This window comes from Eutrema salsugineum, unplaced genomic scaffold (genome assembly GCF_000478725.1).
Source record: "Eutrema salsugineum unplaced genomic scaffold, Eutsalg1_0 scaffold_17, whole genome shotgun sequence".
Lineage (NCBI taxonomy): Eukaryota > Viridiplantae > Streptophyta > Magnoliopsida > Brassicales > Brassicaceae > Eutrema > Eutrema salsugineum.
The window spans coordinates 890,128-913,193 of record NW_006256852.1 but is presented as its reverse complement, the minus strand read 5'-3'; the positions used below and the strand labels follow the sequence as shown (position 1 = coordinate 913,193).

Here is a 23,066-nt window from a genome sequence, read left to right as displayed (position 1 = left end):
TGTTTAGATATATTTTTTTAGTCTTATTATGACCATGATCATAAAAACATAATTCTAACACAGTCATTTTATTAATAAAAAATGACCGTTATTCTAAAAACATATTTCTAACTCGTTCATTATATTAATCTGAAAATGATCGTGATTATAAAATAATAATTCTAACCCATCTGTTCATATTACCATATAATATAAATATATACTAATTTTAAAATAATTTTTTCTCAATATATTGCATGTTTTGATAATCTAATCCGTATAAGATTATAATTAGGAAAAAAAACTTAAACCATCCGTCAAATTATCATATAATATTAATATTTATCAGTTTTTAATATGTAAAATTCTAATTTGATTGAATATGATTAAAAAAATATAATAAGATATTGTTAATCATATGTGTTATTCAAAAAATATTATTTAAAATTTAAATGTTAAATTAAATCTAAATTATATTTAAAGAAATTTAAAGTAATTTAAATTAATATATATTTTAAAGAATTTAATTAATTACAAAAAATAAATAGTTGAATTTTGAATTAAATATAAGCTATATTTAAGAAATCGTAGTTATCTAAATTAATATCAAATTTTCGAATTATATATAAAATTAAATATTTTTAAAAAATTTTGAGAGTGTTTGGAAGCAAACACTAAAAGTGGTTTTGTTTTAATATAATAGATTAATTCACTCATTGTTTATAATTATTACTTTTCATTAAGAAGAAGAAGAATAGTAAAAATTGGGAAAACAATAAAAAAACATAGTTAAAGAAAAAGATGAGGATGAAAATGAAAATCATAGACGATGAAAAAGAATAAGAACAATAGGAAGAATAAGAAAAAAATCAAAATATAAAGATTAACGTGTAGATGGAGACAAAATAAAAGAAGAATAATATATACACAAGCTAAGTAAAATAAGAGACGAAACAAAATCAGAAAATATGAAAAAATATCGAAAGAAAAAATAATAAAAAAAGTTGAATCGTTCTAGGTATTTAGGCTGTTGACAATAGAAATAAAAAAAATAGAAGTCAAAGAAGATGAAGAGGAAGATGAAAAAAAAAAAAAGAAGAAAAAGAAGAACACAAAACTGATAAAGAAGATTTAAAAAAAACACGAGGACATAAATGTTGAAGATGAGAAAAAAGACAAAAAAAATAAAAAAATATGATAATATAAAGATAAAAAATGAGTCTAATAAAATCAAGAGCAATAAGAAGATAAATATAATGAATTAACTGTTTAAAAATAAAATTCCGCGCAATACGCAGATTATAAATCTAGTATTACTAATTCTTGAGTAAAACGAAAACGGTGGTCTTTCATAATTTCCGGGGTTTTCTCCACGTCAGTCCAACGGTTAACTGAGACATAAATATTCGACAATAGCAAGTAATTTATGCTGTTTTCAAATTCTAACCCCAGTAAACTTTTGATGTGGTCTCTCAAACAAGAGTAAACATGATAAATGATTTTTTTTTGCATGAATAATTTAATAAACACAGGCGCCTTGGTTTCGAAATTACATAATTCATGCACATTTACGTCCTTGAATCCTTGCTTTGTTTAATCACTTAATTATTTGGTTTTTGCCTATTTGCTTACTGAATTCCTTGTGTGCCTATCTTGTAAATGCTTGTTTTCTTCTTTGCTTTCATGTTTCATTGATTGCTTCCTCCTTTGCCACTTTTTTTTTTCTAAATATTCTTAAGCTTATTTCTTTGTTTCCTTCTTTGCTTCTTTGATTTATATGCCTAGTTCGTTGTTTTTTATTTTTTTGGTTTATGCTTGTTTGCATATTTCTCTAAGAATTACTTCTTTGCTTTTTTTTTGGATACAATACAAGCTTACCTTGCTTAGTCGCTCGACATGCTTATTTCTGTAACGTGCTCATTTACTCTGGCTCACTAACTAACCTGTATACACTAACCAACTAATTTAAATCATTTAAAAAAAAATAATTGGAGTAATCCTAAGCTTCCAGCCGCCCAGCAGCCGAGGTCTATATCAAGAAATTCTCAAGTATATCTGATGGTGAAGTGGAATTGATCTCAAGGTTGGGAGGCAAACACATACTCAATCCTTTCCCAAACCACTGAAAGATAATTGAGAAAGCGATTTATTCATGTCTTTACTGCACCAAATGATACCGATTAATGCATTTACTTTCTTGTTATTATGCTCACACATACCTCAATTATATATAATTTGAATTTTAGTGCTCCAACTCGATTTTTTTTTGGCTAAATCGTGCATTGACTATATACACGTTAGTTAACTCTGTCAACTTGTTAATGGGACTGAGTCACCTGACATACTGGAATCTCCGTTAGAACAAAGATGTAATATGATGTTGTTTTGCATAACTCTGGAAAAGAAATTTTTTTTGCAAGTTCGAGGATACGAACCCACATCACACAAGAATCACACCCATCAAATCGAGCCTAGAACCAGTAGACCAGATGCATTTGTAGGGTATAGTGTGAGTATGAATTTGTATTCAATTCAATTCAATTATAAATTTGTAGGGTATAGTGTAAGTATGAGTCGTGGTGTTCCTGAAAGATAAAGAGGAATGCCGAAAGCTTGTATATGTAGAAACTCCACTTGGATAAAAACTTCAGGAACCTAAAAAATCCAAAAAGATTATTCCATTGTTGTCCAAATCCGAGAAGATTAAAACAAATGAATAACCAATACGACATCGTATTGATTTGTTTTTTAATAATGGGTGTGAGATTATTAAAATTGTCTAAATATGCGATAGATCATTAATAAATACATATGGTCTATTGGTTTATGGGTTCGGTTCAATAGGGGTGGTTCAGAGTTTGATTCCTCGAGCATGCAAAGTGTTCTTTTCCAGAATTATGCAAAACGATGTTGCATCATGTTTCTGCTCTAACAGGAATTCCAGCATGGTAGGTGAGTCAGCCCCATTAATAATTTGACGGAGTTGACTAACAGATTAAGAGTCAATGCATGATTCGTCCAAAAAATTGAGCTCAGGTATAAATATTCAAATTATTTATAGTTCAGATATATGTAGGCATAACAAAAAAATACATGTACTTATTGGTACTATAATGTACAGTTGAGGTATATATAAACCGTTTTCCCATAATAATAGACATCAAAAAAATATGAAATCTGTCTATAAAAGTTAATATTATTATTTAATAAAAAAACTAAGAACTACAAACAAAAACTTATTTCTACAACAGAATATTCATATAGTTTTTTGTGTTGTCGGTGATATCTATAAATTTAAACATCGTTTTATAATATTTGTGGTTATGATTTGAGACAAAAATATCACTAGAAATTATGAAAAATGAAATAAAAGCAAAAGAAATAAAAAGTACAAATATCAAACTTAATGACTTTGGTAAACTTTAAAAAGACACTACAACAGAAATACACTGAGAAAATTGTTTATCCTAATATTGTAATGCTGTATTTCTTTTTATTTATTTATTTTCTTTGGATTAGCTTCTATTTTATTTTATTGATTCTTATTTTCACTTGAAGAGGCGCTAACTAATTCTATTGAGTCTACTAGAACCAAATTAAAAAAAATTAAAGTCAAATATGTATGTATAAATCTTGCAAAAGAAAAGGTTTCTAATTTTTTTCTCAAAAATTTGAGGCCCTAGACCCATGTTTCTTATATTAGAACGTGATTTTTGTTGTAAATTTCTGGCTTAGTCCAAAAAATAATTCTGACTATAAAATCACGGTTTGTTTTTTTATGTATTTTATGATATAATGGTGAAATGTGTTTTGTATATGTTATATATATATTATATATGGAAGAGAGAGAAAGAGTGAGCAAAAGAGAAGGGGAGAAAACACGAGAGAGAATTGTTCTCTTCTTATTATTGATCATCTCTTAGCAAAGTTTACATATTTATACTACAAATTAAATACATTTAATATTGTTACCGACTTAGCAAAAGGCGGTGACACAGTAAAATATTTGTTTGGATAATTATTCTTCAACACTCTCCCTTAATTATCCATCATCATCGTTAATGTATTACGTACTACCTCGTTAAAAACCTTATTATGGAAAAACCTAATGGGATAAAAACCATGACAAGGGAAAAAGAGTATAGTAACATAATCTCCCCCTAAAATAATGAAATAACATTCTCTTTATAAATCCCGCAAATGACGCATTCCGATACTTTGAATATGCTTTCTGAATACTGTAGTAGGAAGCGCCTTTGTAAAGAGGTCCGCCGCATTTTCACATAAACAAACATATTGGATATCGACTTCTTGATTCTTCTCGAGCTCTTGCGTATAAGAGAAAAATCTTGGAGGAATATGTTTTGTTCTGTCACTCTTGATATAGCCTTCTTTTAGTTGAGCGACACATGCAGCATTATCTTCAAATACTTTTGTTGGTTCCGTATCGATGACTATTTCACTTGCACCTTGTATATGTTGAGTCATGGATCTGAGCCCTATGCATTCTCTACATGCTTCATGAAAAGTAATGATTTCCGCATAATTAGAAGAAGTGGCGACCAAAGTCTGTTTTTGAGAATGCCATGAGATCGCCGTTCCACCAATTGTGAAAACATATCCAGTTTGCGATCGAGCTTTATGCGGATCTGATAAATATCCTGCATCTGCAAAACCAACTAGACCAACTTTGGGGTTTCTATGATAAAATAAACCCAGATCAATCGTACCTTGGAGATAATGAAAAATATGTTTTATCCCGTTCCAATGTCTGCGCGCAGGAGATGAGCTGTATCTTGCAAGTAGATTAGTAGCAAAAGCTATATCTGGTCGAGTACAATTTGCAAGATACATAAGCCCACCGATAGCGCTCATATAAGGTATTTCAGGACCTAATATGTTTTCGTTATCTTCACAAGGTCGAAATGGATCCTTGTTAATATCAAGTGATCTATTGACCATTGGAGTACTCAAAGGAGTTGCTTTATCCATTTTAAAGCGTTTTAACACTCTTTTGGTGTAATTTGATTGATGCACAAATATCCCATCTTGGAAATGCTCAATCTGGAGCCCTAGACAAAATTTTGTCTTTCCAAGATCTTTCATTTTGAACTCTTCTTTCATGTGAGTTCGTGCATCATCAATCTCCTTTTGAGTTCCGATTATGTTCAGATCATCAACATATACAACAATGATCACAAATCCGGACGAGGATTTCTTAATAAATACGCAAGGGCATATCGCATTGTTGATGTATCCTTTACTCAACAAATATTCACTTAAGCGATTATACCACATGCGTCCAGACTGTTTTAATCCGTAAAGTGATCGCTGTAATTTGACCGAACATATGTCTTTAGATGCTTCAGGCATCTTTGATCCTTCTGGGATCTTTACTCCCTCTGGAATTTTCATATATATATATATCACTATCAAGTGATCCATATAGATATGCAGTCACAACATCCATAAGGTACATTTCTAGATTTTTAGATGCCGTTAGGCTCATTAAGTACCTGAATGTGATTGCATCCATGACCGGGGAATATGTATCTTCATAATCAATTCCCGGTCTTTGAGAAAACCCTTGTGCCACAAGTCGGGCTTTATATCTTGTAACCTCGTTTTTCTCATTTCTTTTTCTCACAAAGACCCATTTGCACCCGACTGGCATTACATCTTCTGGTGTAATGACTATAGGTCCAAAGACATTTCTTTTATTCAGGGAGTTTAATTCATTTTTCATGGCAATCTGCCATTTCTCCCAGTCAGACTTTTTCTGACATTCTGACACGGACCTTGGGTCTGGATCATCATTTTCATTTTCAATTTCTTTAGATACCGAAAAGGAGAATATTCCATTTGTATCATTTATCTCGCTTCTAGCCCATAATGTCCCACTTTGGGCGAAGTTAATGGAAATCTCATACTTTTCAGTATCATGTTTGTTTTCGAGACGAACTTCTTTAATTGGTTCTTCTGGAACCTCTTCATGTATGTCTTCAGGACATATATCTTTATATGGTTCTTCTATAACCTTTTCACCAATGTCTTCAAGACATTTTTCTTTATTCGGTTCTTCTGGAACCTTGTCTCCCAATTTTTTTTTCTTTCGAGGATTTTTATCCTTCGAGCCCATCGGCCTCCCGCGCTTTAACTGAACCCGCGGTTCATTTGCTTTATTCCCATCAATAACTAGTTCCGGAACATTTATTTTTGATGGAGCATTAGCAGCGGGGATATATGATTTTTTTCACTTTTCTCATATCTGTGAACGCATCAGGTAACTGGTTTGCCAACCTTTGCAAATGTATGATTTTTTGAACTTCCATTTCGCGTTGATGGGTAGGGGGATCGAGATAAGCCAAGGTTTGTGTACACCATGTGATATCCTTTGGTGATTCTCTTGATCCTCCCCCCAACGCTGGGAATTCATTTTCATCAAAGTGGCAATCGGCAAAACGTGCCGTAAACATATCTCCAGTTATTGGTTCAAGATATCTAATTATACTTGGTGACGTATAGCCGATATATATTCCCAATCTCCTTTGTGGCCCCATTTTTGTTCTTTGTGGCGGGGCTATTGGGACATAGACCGCACATCCAAATATACGGAGATGGGATACATTTGGCTCTTTGCCAGATGTTAACTGTATTGGGGAATATTCATTATATGCACTTGGCCTCATCTGGACCAATGTCCCAGCATGCAATATAGCATGTCCCCATACAGTAATTGGGAGTTTTGTTCTCAATATTAACGGTCTTGCTATCAGTTGCAACCGTTTTATTAAAGACTCAGCCATGCCATTTTGTGTATGAACATGTGGAACCGGATGTTCAACATCGATTCCTAATGACATACAATAGTCATTAAAGGCTGCTGAAGTGAATTCACCAGCGTTGTCAAGCCTGACTTTCTTTATGGCATAATCAGGGAATTGCGCTCTCAACCTGATTATTTGGGCAATGAATCTTGCGAAAGCCATATTTCTTGTGGTTAATAAACACACATGTGACCATCTGGTAGATGCGTCAATTAATACCATGAAATATCTAAATGGCTCGCACGGTGGATGAATCGGCCCACATATATCACCATGTATTCTTTCTAAGAATACAGGAGATTCATTCCCAACTTTGGCTGGCGAGGGCCTAGTTATGAGTTTTCCTTGAGAACATGCCTGACATGAAAACTCTCCCGATTGAAAAATCTTTTGGTTTTTCAATGGGTGGCTATTCGAATTTTGCACAATCCTTCGCATTATGACTGATCCAGGATGGCCAAGTCTTTCATGCCATACTCTAAATGTACTAGTAAACCCTGGGTTTACTGTAACATAGGATTCAGTCATATTTATTTTTGTGCAATATAACCCAGAGGACATCATTGGTAATTCTTCCAATACGCGTTTCCTCTCAGATATAATGCAAAGATATTCAATGCCATTCTTATTTGTACTTGCTATATGATATCCATTTCCTCGGATATCTTTAAAACTTAGCAAGTTTCTACTAGATTCGGGGGAATATAATGCATCATTTATTTCAAACTTTGTCCCCCTTGGCATTGAAAAATTAGCTCTTCCGGAGCCAATTATAATATTTGCATTACCAGATATGGTACCCACGCTTCCGGCGGAGTCCTTTATTTTGAGACAGGAGAAATACTTTTTATCTTTAAGTATAGTATGTGTCGTAGCACTATCGGCTAGACATGTATCTCCATCCTGAATCTCAAATGATGACATAATCTAAATCAAAATATGCAAGAAAATGCATTAATAAATCAGAACATGATTTTAAAAGTTATTTATATTAAGAAAACCTTGTCTTGTTAACAAAAACATATTACATTTTTATTTAAAATTACATAGGGTTTTTTCTTGTCTTCTTCGAGAAAACTTTACATTACATCGATCTTAATCGCTTTGTTTCCGTTGATTCTTCTGGATCAACTAGGAAATCAGCGATATCAAGATGAGTATAATCATTTATGTCATCAAAGGAAGTTCCAGCTTCATCAGAGATGAAATTGGTTTCAAAATTCTTTCCTTTATCCTTTTCTTTGGCATCTTGTGATGCTCGATACAGATCGGCTAAATGTCTTGGTGTACGACATGTTTTTGCCCAATGATTTTTCATGCCGCATCTGTAACAAGCAGTTTCCTTTTGCTTTCTTGCTTCCCGACCAACATCATTTTGTCTTCCTCGTCCACGACCTCGTCCGCGACCGCGGTAACGGTTTCGACCGCGCCCGCGTCCACGTTCGGTTCTATTATTTTGACTGGATGACGCAACATTCGCTTCTGGGAATGGCGATGATCCAGTTGGACGAGTTTGATAGTTCAACATCACGAGTTGATTATTTTGTTCAGCTACAAGGAGGACTTGCATCAACTCCGAGTAAGTGGTAACCTTTTGCCCGGTATTGTTGTTGCAGGATTACATTTCCAGGATGAAATGTTTGGAGAGTTTTTTCGATCATGTCGAAATCACTTACCTCCTGTCCACATAACATCATCCTGGAAGTAATTCCGAATATAGCGGAATTATATTCACCAACACTTTTGTAATCCTGAAACCGGAGGTTTAACCACTCATGTTTGGCTTTTGGTAAGATCACATATTTCTGGTGATCAAACCTATCTTTAAGAGATTGCCAAAGATCTGCAGGAGTTTCTTTCGTGATATATTCTTCTTTTAAACTATTATCGATGTGGTGGAGCAAAAATATCATGGCTTTCGCCTTTTTCTCATCTGATGTCGTTTCCGACTTATCGATGGTATCGTTTCCTCTTAGATGCATTTTTGCACCTACTGCCCATGACATATAATTTTTTCCAGACACATCAAGGGCAGAGATTTCGAGCTTCGCCAAATTCGACATTATAACTGTATATAATTTTATCAATTTAGCAAATGTTCAGTATTAACATCTGCTTAACGAGAAAACATAATAAAAATTTAATTTTTACACATAATAAAGCATAAAATTTAAAGTAATATTGGAGGCAGAGCCTTCCATATAATTTGAGGAGGCAGAGCCTACCATATTTTTTGAGGAGGCAGAGCCTACCATAATTTTTGAGGAGGCAGAGCCTACCATATAATTTTTTGAGGAGGCAGAGCCTACCATATAATTTTTTGAAGAGGTAGAGCCTTCTACTCCGTAAACATAATATCAGGGAGGAAGTTTAACCTTTTACTCCATATATATGATCTGAGGAGACATAGTCTACCATATGATCATATGATCGTGAAGGCATAGCCTATCTCAATGATCGGTTCGGGAAAGGCAGAGCCTATTATCCCGTAAACTTTAATATAAATTTAATTAACGGTTCGGGGAAGGCAGAGCCTATCATCCCGAAAATAATACGTAAAACTTGAAATAAACATAAATTTAAATCTGACCTCTTTAGGTATAACAGCGGATCAAGATAACGTTTTATGTAATTTATGATATAATGGTAAAATGTGTTTTGTATATGTTATATATATATGGAAGAGAGAGAAAGAGTGAGCAAAAGAGAAGGGGAGAAAACACGAGAGAGAATTGTTCTCTTCTTATTATTGATCATCTCTTAGCAAAGTTTACATATTTATACTACAAATTAAATACATTTAATATTGTTACCGACTTAGCAAAAGGCAGTGACACAGTAAAATATATGTTTGGATAATTATTCTTCAACATGTTTATATTTCTTCTAGTCAGATTAATAGTTTTCATTTTAACGGATTTCGTTTTCTGATTCTTGGAATTCCTTTACTTGGGGCCGAGTGACTTTCTTATAAAATAAGATCGATTCTTCCTTTTGTGAGAGATGTTCTTCACTAATCCTTAGTAGAGTGAAGATTCTCACCAAATCTAAAGAATTGATTTTGTCTCTGGTGAGTGAGCAAAAGGTTTCTGTTTCAGAGTTTTTTCTTCTACAGATTTACTCCTCTTGCATGAGGCGTCGATGATGGCGGAAACTCTCTCCCAAGTTTGGTATTGTTTCTCGTGACTGGGAGTTGTATCTCCCGAAATACCCTTTTGAAGAGCCTTAATCAAGGGTCAAGGCGTAGGCTAGAGACGACCAGAAATGAATCCTTGTAAGGCGAGAAGCTTTCAACCATTTGGGATTTCATATAGGTTTCTGTTGAAGGAGGTATGGTGGTGCTGGGAGGTTTGTTGCTTATTCATCTGAAATCCTCGACCAAACTGGTATCGTGCGGTGGTGGATTCGCTGACTTGGTGGGAGCGTCGGCCGGCGAAGCTTTCAACATGCAGACTAACACGTGTTTCTTTACTTTCTATTTTGTTTCTGCGTGTAAGGCTGACATGTCTCTGTCTTGAGTAAAGTTGTTGAGCTTTGTTGGGATCGGTATTCACCCTAACGAGTTCAACTGCCGAAAATTAATAAGTATGAGTGGGCTTTATCGAGTCAACTTCATCAAAAGGAGCGGAGCCCAACAAGGGGCTTTGTTCGACGAAGCCACATCAAGAAGACAAACCAAGCTAAATAAAGCCACAGTTCGGATTCGATGGTTTGGTTTGGTCGGGCCAGACCAGAGAAGGAAGTTGGACCGAGCCAAGCTGCGTGCAATGACAGGCTAAAGGGACCTCACAGTTTAGGCTGAACCCAAGCCCAGTAAAATGGTGGGCCGAGCTCTCTGGGATTTGGGCCGAACCACAAACCATAGGAGTTGAGACAAGACGATGTGAAGCTCACTAAACGAGCCAGGAATTCAACCCTAGAAGAAATTTAGGGCGGTAGCCACTCAAGAAAATAAGGAAATTTGTTGTTTATAGAATTTATATATATAGTAAACTGATTTGTTAATTATGAAATCTTTTTGGCAATCCTAAATTTATGCACAAACACTTGTACCAAAAGCTTTTTCCAAACATCAATAAAAAATATTTTTTGATATTTTTTTTTTCAATTAAACCCTAGATATTTGAGAACCTCTCTTTGTTTTTCTAATAAGTTTTGATTGTGCAGGTTTTAACTCACACAATTTGGCTCACACAAATGGGTCGAAGTTGATTCTTACACCAACATCAAGGTCGCTCAAGTAGAACATTTCATCTGGAAAAACATCATTTACAGACATGGAGTCCCCTACGAAATCGCCATGGATAATGGTTCTTAGTTCACCTCGACTAGGTTTGAAGCTTTCTGCGAGAAGTCAAAGATTCGTCTAAGTAAGTCAACTCCGAGGTATCACAAGGCAACATAGAAGCTGAGGCAGCAAATAAATCTATCTTGGACAGATTGAAGAATCGCTGCGATGCAAAGAAATGGCGCTGGGTTGACGAATGAGAAGGAGTGTTGTGTTCCCATCGATTGACACCAGTGTTCAAAAAATCGGCCTAGTCGGCGACTAGGCAGCCGCCTAGGCGGCTAGTCGGGGTTAGCCGACCCGATTTTCATAACATCAGTGAAGCAAATCCGGTTTAGTAAAAAATCGGACCAAGTCGGAGAAAATCAGAAAAATCAGACCAAATCGGCAAAATCGGCCAAATCATACTAATTATTTTTTATCCTTCTTTCAGTCAAATTTTACGGTTTTGGATAGTAAACCAATATCGGTTTACCGAAAAGAGAGAAAAAAACAAGATTTGAAACGTGGATTAGGGTTAATAACTTAATATAATCATCATCGTTCCTCCCTGCTACTTCACTTTCATAAACTACAAGAGGCGATCATTATTCTCTATTGCTGAACTTTACAAGTTTGTTTAATCTTCTCTTTATCTATCTGTACATATTATATAACTATATTGTATTCTCTTAATTTGTCTTTTCATCTTTGTTTACTTTGTTTGTGCTCTGTTTTAAGTTTCAACTTTCAATTTTAACGATGAGCCTAGAGGAGATATTGATTCCGACGATGAAAATGATATAGCTATTGATTTTGAATTTGAGTCTGAAAATGAGCAGGTGGTGGATATATATGGATGTGTTTGAAGAATAAGTTAGATATATTTCTCTTTGCTTTATATTTTTAAAGTTTTTAGATTAAAACTTGTTTTAGTCTGAAGAATTTGATGATTTTTAGTTTGATTTCTTTGTTGAACTTTATTCTATAATTTTATTTATTAAATTTTCTTACTTTTTTATTCAAACATAAATTTTGATAAAATAATTTTTAAGAAAATAATTAAAGCTTTTTAAAAAATATGATATATAGATAGAAAATTTATAAAAATTAACAAAAATTTTGCTAACGTCTAGGCTCCGCCTAGTCTCCAACTAATCCGCCTAGACGCTAATCTCCTATCACCCGCCTAGCCACCGCCTAGCGATTTTTTGAACATTGATTGACACCATGGCGAGCTACGGGAGAAACGCTTTTTGCTCTTGTCTACAGAACCGAATGCGTGATCCCATTCATGGTGGATATTAATAAAGCTCGACGCAGACTTATGCCTGGACAAGAAGGTTTGAATCATTTGATGATCTTCGACGAGCTGGATCTGATAAACAAAAGATGAGATCAAGCCCTGATAAGGATTCAGAATTACCAAAAAGCAACGACTAAGTACTACAATAAAAAGATTCGAAGCCGAAGATTCCAAGAAGGAGAGTTAGTCTTACGCAAAACCTTCCAAACACAGTCGAGAGAAATGCTGGAAAACTCAGAGCAAATTGAGAAGGATCATACAAGGCCACTAAAGTGGTTCGTCTAGGAGTCGACGAACTGGTGACTATGTCGGGAGAAACAATTCCAAGATCGTGGAACGTTATGCATCTGAAGAAATACTATAACTTAGGCATACTACGACAAGGGACAACTTGATCCCTGCAAAATGGTACATATGCTTCACCGCATCACTATTATTAAGCTTATTTCTACTTAGCCATTTTTTTGAGTCTTTACTTAGTTATTTTTAAGATTACTTCTTTACTTATTCATTTTCCTGAATGTTTTCGGAATTTAACCTCGAACTCTTTGCTTCGTCTCATTTCTGGACACAACGAAACAGCATACATGAATTCTCTAAACTGTTTTTTAAACCACATTTCCTAGGATGTGGGTGCAAGAAACATCCTTTACAAATAAGAGAAAGCGTGCTATAATAATCTAAGATCAAGCACACTGATCGCAACAGACCAACAGTTTACTATTGTAGACGAGAACATAATTAGAGACTACATTGCAGTCCCTGAAGGCCGAAGTAAACACCTAAACCCATTAAGTGCTCTTCTACGCACACATCAACACAAAAACACTGGTCTTTAAGACGTCTTGCACAAAATTACCTAAGCTTTGGAGATTAGACATGTTGCATCTCGACTAAAGCATATACTATCATTTTGAACTTCAACTATTCTAAGAACAAGAACCCTTTAAACATAAAGTAAAGGTTTAAATAAAAGTGCCTTGGCACAATCAAAACGACACAAAAGTAATCAATTAAAACCATCCAGGCACCAAATAAAAACAAAATATATACATTAGATCACTAAGGACCCAATCAAACATCGGTTGGGGGCGCCCTTGGAGACGTCACCTTGGCTCTTCTCTCTTCGACCAAGGCATCAGCGACGGGAGTACCAACATTGGAACCAGACTGATCGTGGTACCACCAAGACATACACCCACGCAGTCGGAGGAAATTGGGCTTGGTATCAGGTCATCCCGAAGGCAGGTCGCTATCTTGTCAAAATCGGTGTCAGTTCCCTCCAAATTTTTACATGAGTCTTTAACTTCCTTTGCTATGGTATCGAGAGAAGTAGGCTCATCCTCCTTACGGAACACCACAATCAATTGAAGGTTTGCTTCGGTTTAAGCGAGATCAAGTTTATTCTTTCTGTCCTACCTTCTTGGCATGTTCCTAAAGCTTCAGTGCTGCCACCCACATCACCAATTTCTGTGCTTTCTTGACCACATAGTCAAACATCGTGTTATTCTCATAAAGATACCTCTTCAGCGAAGCGATATCAGCAAGTCCTCGAGATGGACCGCGAGACCAGAGGCTTGGTCCAGATCATACTTCAAAAGTTTCTTCTCACCCTTGACAGATTTAACCCGAGCCCTAGGTTTAGCAATTTCATTTGAGTTTTTAGCCGCATTGTCGAGTTTTGCTTTAAGCGCCACAACATCCTTCCTCGCATCATCGACGCAGCGCCTATCCTTGCGCACCTCGAACTTGTAATCTGCTATGAGATCGTTGATCAAAGATAAAAATTTCATAGAACGAAAAAAAATTATAGGATTAGGAAAACCATAGCCAAAACTAAGAAGAATTTTGAAGAAGTTTATACCTTAGTGCTGCGTTGCTACATGTTGGCGTATTGCTTCGCTTAAGACAAAGCCTCAGGATGAGGACGCCAAGTGTTCGAGCTCATCATCGAAAAGATGAAAAGGGCCGAGGTAGTTGCATTGTCAACAACTGACACTGAAGATATTGGCTCCACGATAGGAGTGATGCACCATTTCTTCGTCATTGATGTCACCTTAGCGATCCTTTTTCCATTGTCTCCTTCGGAGGAAGATAGGTTTTGGATCATCTTATCTTTATGCTTCACAAGAACTGACTCGGAAGGCCTCGCATCATGAGGTAAAGCCAAAACTGCATCACCTGACGGGGAAGTTCCGAGGTATCCGCGGGGTCCTTCTCAGATGCCCGGGGTTGGTCTACACGCTTTGGGAACAGTCTCTTCCGTAGTCACCTTGGGGATTGCAAGAGTATGTCCAAAGTTTCCTCCAGTAACCGCCTTGGTAGGAGTCACAAAATTTGCCTCATGATCAGGCGTCAAAGCATGGCTCGGCTCAGTCAAAGACATAATGGTGCGCCTCGTGGCTTCTTGAACTATAAATACATTTCTTAGCAGTCCTAAACGTGTTTGTGCTCCTGTAATGAGATTTTGAGCCACCAAACTCTGTTTTTCTAGGGTTAGGCGATGGAGAAGAGGATTTTTCCCGGATCCATTGTTCTTTCTTCTTTCTATATAATTAACTTTTCTGTTTCATCTTTTGCATTCTTTCATGTCTTTTATCATTTTTGCATCATGTAGATCTGTCCCAGAGAGTCAAGTTGTTTGAGAGTCATCGATAGGCATACATGTTCGATTAAGATTTCTAAAGTTTCTAGACCATATTCTGGATCTCATCTCTTCTAATTTGTTCATATTGCATGAGAGTAGATTCATGACCTATTCTATGAGCCTAGGATCAATCACAGCCACGAGAGTTTTGTATCAGATCATCTATACCTGGCTTCAGAAGAACATAGTCGCTACAGGAGTCGAGAGCTACCTGTAGAGAAGATGTGAGCAAACGAATTCAGTAGTTAATGCATGATCTTATCCCTGGCATGAGAGCAAGAGTTGATTTTCATATTTGAGTGATTAGTTGATTAAGATGGCGAGAGTTGGTTAATCATACACATGTCTATTCTAGTTCCATGCAAATCCCAGAAAGAAATGAAGATAAATCGCCCGGAGGCTAATTGGAAATGCTTTGATATCGATTAGAGTAAACCGGAGAAGTCTAAATCGCTACCTATGAGTTTAGAGTCTATAGTTTGAGTCGACATCCTTGAGATATTCTTTTAACAATTCATTTGCATTGTATTTTATTTCCCGTAAATATTAGATTAGGTTTAGTTTAGGAACCTTAACAAAAACCCCAAACCCCCATGAGTTTATGACTTTGCTTACTCTCCCAGTTTGGTGTTTATTGCAGATTAGACATCTTCTCTGTGGATCGACATCCTAAATCCTACAACGTACATCTGTGCACTTGCAGACACTAGGGTTTTATAAATTTAAAACTTTAGAACCAATGGGCTTGTAAAAAACGATAACCCTAGGCTCGCATCCATCAAGTTTTTGGCGCTGTTACCGGGGGAGATTTTAGTCGCTGGAGGTCTAAACCCAAGGATGAAAAACAAGAAAGAAAATAGATCAAAACAAGGATGAAAAACATGTTGGGCATTAGGGTTCATCTCTAGCGTTCATGATCTACGACACAAGAAATCTGGGTAAGGATTTTCTATGATTCTGAAACTAGGATAGACACATGTAAGATTAGCCAACTCTCATCACCCTAATCATCTAATCACTTGTTCATGGCAATTAACTCTCGCTCTCATGCCAGAACAAGATCATGCTTTGTAGATCGGAATCCATCTCTGCTTACGTATCCTCCGTCGGTAGCTTTCGTCCCCTACGACGGGGACGTCCATAAGATCCAGTTCAGTCAACCCAGATACAACACTCTCGTTACTCGGATTTAACCTAGGATCGGACACTGGTTAGCTACTCCAGAGTTACCGCTTTGAGATTTGGATGAATGGGAGAATCATTTAAAATCGAAATCCTTTAACCTAAAAAACCTAGATGTCATCGGTCATGGGGTCCCTTTTGATGGCCCTCTTCACCCAGCAAGGTGACTACTCAGACATGGATGAGCTTGACAACATCATCATTGGTTTTTAAATAGAAAAGAATAAAAGTAAAAGAGATTGCATAAACTGAATAGATAGATGAAAAGAAACAGCAAAGGTTTAAGAGAAAAATCTCTATCTCCCTAATCTAAACCTAAGAAACAAAAGTTTGGTGCCTCCCTATCAAGGGCAAAGGAGCACACACAAAATTAGGTCTTCTGTTAAATACATATTTATAGGTCTCCAAGTGTTTCTGGTCGTCCTTAGGGCTTCTTGTGAAGAGAGAATGAGTTGGGCTTGAAAACATGCTATTGGGCCGAGAATGGGCTTGTCGCAGAATTGGGCTTCTCCAAGTCTGGTAAATGATGTTCCACCGTGGGTGAAGGCTCTCAGGCGTGGCCAGGATGTTTCTCACCGCGGTCACGAGCTCTTGGACCGCGATGGTTGGCCTATGATCTCCAAAATTCATTCCTCCTCTTGCTTCTTTCGCGAGACTGCAGAACATGTCTTCAGTAAATTGGAGATAACTTATGATTCAACCGTTAGATTGCTTTGATTCTACTTGTATTAGAAATCTGGTTGTGTCCTTTATCTTGTGTCCAAATTTGAGCTTTATCAGACGGTGAGAAGGTCTTTATCGGATGTAAAACCTCTGACGGTTCGAAATTGGCCAAAAGTGGATTTTTCTCCAATTTGCATTGTTTTTGTCTAAGTAACCTGAAAAGTCTTTTAAAACTCCAAAACATGGAAAACACTTATAAAACATTCAAAAGTGATTGAAAACACCTGCATAAGATACTGAAAGTGATCCATAAAAATGGTCAAAATCAGGTGTTATCAATAATTCCAGGAGTTTTGCAGCATAAACGGAATTAATCGACATCTGACTGCCCCCTACACCCCACAGCAAAACGGAGTAGTCGAAAGAAGAAATTGGACACTAATGGAGATGACAAGAAGTATTTTAAAGGCAAAGGGGGTACCAAACTACTTGTGGGGAGAAGCTGTTCGACATTCAACATATTTGTTAAATCGAGTCCCCACAAGAGCTTTGAAAAATCAAACACCCTATGAAAGCCTTAAGAACAAGAAGCCTATTGTCGATCATTTCAGAGTTTTTGGTTGCTTAGCTTACGCGAAAATCGAGCCTGTCAACATGAAAAAGCTCGACGATCGATCACATCAGCCGGTACATCTCGGAATAGAACCTGGATCCAAGGCGTATAGGCTTTACAATCCAACTACAAGGAAAGTCATTGTAAGCCGAGATGTAGCTTTCAATGAAGAAGCAGCTTGGAATTGGAAGGGAGCCAATACAGAGGACAATAGGGAACCAGGAAGATTTCGAATGATTTGGGGAGCAGTCACTGATGAAGGAAGGTCCTTACAAAGAAGTTACAATTCCACCCGAGACCAACGATGATGCGTAAGTTCAACAAGAGCAACATAGTGACAGCGAAGCACACGAAGAAGCGATGGAAGAACAGAGTGATGAGGAAGAACAGATAAATGATGATCACATCATCGAAAATCAGGCACGATTCATACGGTCAGGAAGACAGGTGAATTTACCAGGACATCTCAAAGACTTTGTTCTTCTGGCCGATATTGAGTGTGAGAGACTTCTCTCGTCACTAAATGATGAGCCAATGAACTATAGCGAAGCAAAGGACTTGGATGAATGGACGCAAGCTTGTAAAGACGAGATCTCTTCGATTAATAAAAACAAGACTTGGACACTAGTTGATAAACCAAGAGGGGTCAAAGTCATAGGTCTCAAGTGGGTTTTTAAAATCAAGAGAAACGCAGACGGCACAATAAAAAAAATCAAACCCAGACTTGTTGCAAAAGGATATGTTCAAGAATCAGGAGTAGATTTTGACGAAGTATTTGCACCAGTGGCTCGAATAGAAACAGTGAGGTTGCTCGTGGGATTAGCTGCTTCTCACGGGTGGGAGATTCATCATCTCGACATCAAGACTGCATTCCTACACGGAGAGCTGAACGAGGATGTGTATGTGTCTCAGCCTGAGGGGTTTGAAAAGAAGGGAGAAGAACATAAGGTTTTCAAACTCTCAAAGGCTTTATATGACTTAAGACAAGCCCGCATGCATGGAACACGAAGCTTGATCAAATTCTGAAGGGTATGAACTTCAAAAGATGCTCAAAAGAAAGTGCTGTGTATCGCAAGGCTGAAGGTGCGAAGCTTTTAATTGTAGATGTATACGTCGATGACCTGTTTGTGACAGGGAATTCGCTTGGGATTATACACGAGTTCAAAGCAGGAATGTCGTCCAAATTTGATATGTCAGATCTCGGCAAGCTGACCTACTACCTTGGTATAGAAGTCAAACAGAGCAAAGAAGGAATTGAGATGAAACAAGAAGCATATGCTCGAAGAATACTAAAGGAAGCTGGGCTAGATGGTTGCAATCCAACACATATTCCTATGGAGTTTGGTTTAAAGCTGTCTAAAGCCCAAGAAGAAACACCCGAAGATGCCACTCTGTATCGAAGGAAGATAGGTTGCTTAAGATATTTGCTGCATACAAGACCGCGGCAGTCGGAATAGCCAGCAGGTATATGCAGGATCCGCGGCAGTCACATGGCAAAGCGCTGAAGCAGATTTTACAATACCTCCAAGGAACAGCAGGCTTCGGCCTAGCATATAAACGTGGAGGAACAAAGGAAATTGTGGGATATAGCGACAGTAGCCATAACGTGGACCTAGACGATGGAAAAAGTACAAGTGGTCATGTGTTTTATTTTGGTGAATCACCAATTACTTGGTGCTCGCAGAAACAACAAACTGTTGCGTTATCATCTTGTGAAGCTGAGTTCATGGCTGCGACGGAAGCAGCAAAGCAAGCCATATGGATCCAAGAGTTGTTGAGTGAGATCACTGTTCGAAGCTATAAGAAGACGACAATACGAGTTGATAACAAGTCGGCTATTGCTCTAACTCGAAACCCTGTTTTTCATGGAAGAAGCAAACATATTCACAAGCGATATCACTTCATCCGAGAGTGCGTCGAAGATGAACAGATCGAAGTGGAGTTTGTATCTGGAGAAGAACAGTGTGCATACATTTTGACAAAAGCCCTTGCAAGAATCAAGTTCAAGACAATGAGGAGTTTTATCGGTGTTCAAGACCTCGCAGAAGTGGACTCGAAGCTTAAGGGGGTGATTGTTGGATAAGCTTCTTTAGCTTGAGGCCCAAGACATTATTAACAAGATGGTTAATAATACGATAGGCCTAAAAGGAAATTTCCTAGTTCTATTAGAAGTAGGATTAGGGAATCTAGAAACCTATATATATGTGTTTATGGAGTTGTGATAAACACAAGATAAACATAAGAGCTTTGGTGTTTAATTTTGAGCTATTTTCTAAACATTAATAAGAAGAGTTATTTCTTATACGAGAGCTGTTCTTACTTATACGACTTTAGGATTGCCATCAACAACACGCTCTGTATGAGAACTTCCGCCTGAGCTAAAATGCCCATTATGCAAAGAAGTAATGAGAGATTCTGCGCTTACAAGCAAATGTTGTTTCAAGAGCTTTTGTGACAAGTGTAAGTTCTTCCAATGCCTTTTACTGCTGTACAAGAACCTTTCTGTTGACTGTTACCAGTTACAATTCAACATAACTATCCCGTTTACTTCGATTATATGCAATTCAGGTATCAGAGATCACATTATTGCAGAGTCGAGGTGTGTTTGTGGAGAAGAAGTACTTGCTGAGGATCTTCTACCAAACAAGACACTTAGGGATACTATAAACCGTATTTTGGAAGCTGGAAACGATAGCACTGAGAACGCCGGCAGTATGGGATGAACCATACCTCTATAAAAGATGTGCAGATAGTTTATTCCGAAGATGCATGGCTAAAGAAGAGAAATTAAGTCTGTATTAAGTTCTAATAAGATAGAGCTAGTATATTCCTTCCTCTAAATCTAAGCGATCTAAATTCCTCTAGGGTACTTCGGTTCATAAATGTCTAGCTACCGTCTAGTCTAGGCCTAAATCACAAAAGAGCTAAAACAAGAAGATAGCGTAGAAGCACACTGGTCTAAATTATCATAGTATTGTTTCCTATGTTCCTGGTTTGAATACAATTTTTAAAAATTTGAAAAAATTTATGCGTCCAAAACAAATTTAAAACAAATCAAATTTTCTTAGTAACATATGAACATTTTCCCGCAGACTTATTTCACATTGTCCTCAGTCTATAAAATCTAAGAAAGGATGGATAAAGAATGTAGAAAATTGAAAAGTTTGAATGTATTCAACTTACCAGAGAATGGGTCGTGGGTTGAGGTGTGTACCGCAGGTCAAAGGTTCTCGACCGCGGGTCAAGGCATGTACCGCGGGTCGAGAGCTCTCGACTGTGGGTTAAGGTTGCTTGACCGCGGATGATATCTCTCTCCGGTTTATGGTTTTGCTCGTATTTGTATTCGTTATTCTTTGTAAAAACCTGACATCAAATAACAGAAACAAAACAACAGAAAAAAAGAAAAAAATAATGGTTAAAGAAAAATAAATAAAATATCGAATAAGTTGCCTCCCACTAAACATTTATTTTAAGTGGTTAGCTTGACGCTGTTAAATGATCAGCTGATGGTGGGTCGATCAAAATCATCACTTGTCTCTCTTCTTCTTCCTCTTCTTCGGCAAGATAGGCTCAGCATCTGTGGGGCAATGTTGGATAAAATGTCCTGAGATGGTAAATAAACACCTTTAATCTATACTATATCCATATACAAGAGTGTAAGAAAGTAAAGACTTTTCAAAGCTGAAGTCCAGCACGCTCGGTAAAGTAAAGAATTTATTCTATGCTATTATAGTCAACTCATATCTAAAGCTATTTATAAGAATCACTTGCATGCTTTTACCCATTTTGTATTTGCCTTGAGTGACACGGATCAAGCCCGCATTCGGAATATCACGTTAAAAAACAAACACCAAATTTCCTTTAAAAAAAATATACCATCATCAGATGGTGTTGATTTTTTTTCTTCCAATATAATACTTTTTAGCCTCTGGATTTTAGATATTTGATATTATGATCTAGCTATATGTATATTGTTATACCATATATAGTTGGTTTCATGTACTGTTATCAGTTAAGTGTATTAATAATAACAAACTCAACAAATAACATGTCTTTATGTGTTTATCTGGTTAAGTGTTTTTGTGTTTATAATTATAAGTAGGTGTCCGCGGACATACGTTTTTTTTCATGTGAAATTTTTATTTAAATGAAAAAATTGAAATTGTAATTACATATTAAAATTTTAGATAATTAATTAATAACAATTTTATTTTGTTTTAATCTAGTTATTGAATAATACATTAATACACAAAATAAGTTATTCTTGGACTTAAAGTAAAAATAATATTAGAACTACATTGTTAAGTAATATGCCCAATTTTTACGAATTAATGAATACCAACAAAAAGTGTCGATTGAAAAAAAATTCAAAAACAAAAATCAAAATCAAGTTATAAAAGAAACTATAGAAAAATATCATGAAAATGTATACTATTGCCATGCGCAGGCATACAGTTTATAAATCAAATAATTAAAATTATTTTTGATTATTATAAAAACTCGACAATATAATTGATTATACAATCGTTAGAAATAAATATAGATTTATAATAAAAATAAAATAAAATGAATATTATGTCAGAATAATCTGGGCTTTGAACCAAAAAAAATCAGAACTGAGCCGAACTTTTTTATTAATGGGCTATGATCCACGTCACGCTTAGTTTTGTGGAGATGCATATTGACAACGGTTTATTTTTGACAGTTTCTATTTTCTTTTCCAAGATTCATCGAAACATTCTAATTATGCTTTTTCAATGTACTTTTTATGTATGTTGAATTTTATATAAATAAAGATTGCTGTTAAAAAAAAAAAAATTGGATTACTGGCTCTGAACTCCGAAGTTGATAAATTACTATCTCTACGACAGAAAACGCATTAATTTATGAACAATTTTTGGGTTCACCCCTAGGGTGAACCCTTTTATTCACCCCCTTCCCTTTTAACCAATCAAAATAAACCATCTCTTTTATTTAAATAAAAAACAATTAATTACTAACTCAATTAAATGATTGTAGGACCCATGATTTTAAGAAGAAAATTTTGTGATACACGATGGATATTTATGCTAGGGGATTTTCTTTTAATATATATGTATATTAATTATTGAATAAATTTGATAAATATTTCAGGATACTACTCTTACTCTTGATACCCAGCTTTGTGGTACTACCAGTTCGACTTTACAGAATGGACCATTTTTCTCACAAGTTGTCCAGGTAAATACTTCATTTTGTTAATTATTTTTATCGTCTTTTTTATATCAATATATATATATATTATAGTAATTATTGGATAATTTTGATAAATGTTTTAGGACACAGCTCGTACTCTCGATACCCAATTATCTGGTGCTAACACCAGTTCGACTTCACAAAGTGGACCATATTTCTCACAAGTGCTCGAAGTAAATATTTCATTATATTTATTATTTTTTATCGTCGTTTTTTTCTAAATATAACTATATATTAATTATTAGACAATTTTGATAAATATTTAGGATACAACTACTACTTTCGATACCCAGTTATCTGGTGCTACCATTAGTTCGAACTTACAAAATGGTCAATTTTTATCACAA

At 36.0% G+C, this 23,066-nt stretch overlaps 1 protein-coding gene across 1 annotated transcript; it reads right to left on the bottom strand.

Moving 5' to 3' along the window:
* Positions 1-7,890: 7,890 nt before the first annotated feature.
* On the bottom strand, positions 7,891-8,869 carry LOC112087598. The gene is made up of 2 exons (XM_024157541.1): positions 8,483-8,869; positions 7,891-8,397 (listed from the first exon to the last, which is right to left on the bottom strand). The coding sequence occupies exons 1-2, from the start codon at positions 8,867-8,869 to the stop codon at positions 7,891-7,893; spliced, it is 894 nt and encodes a 297-aa protein (XP_024013309.1).
* Positions 8,870-23,066: the final 14,197 nt, after the last annotated feature.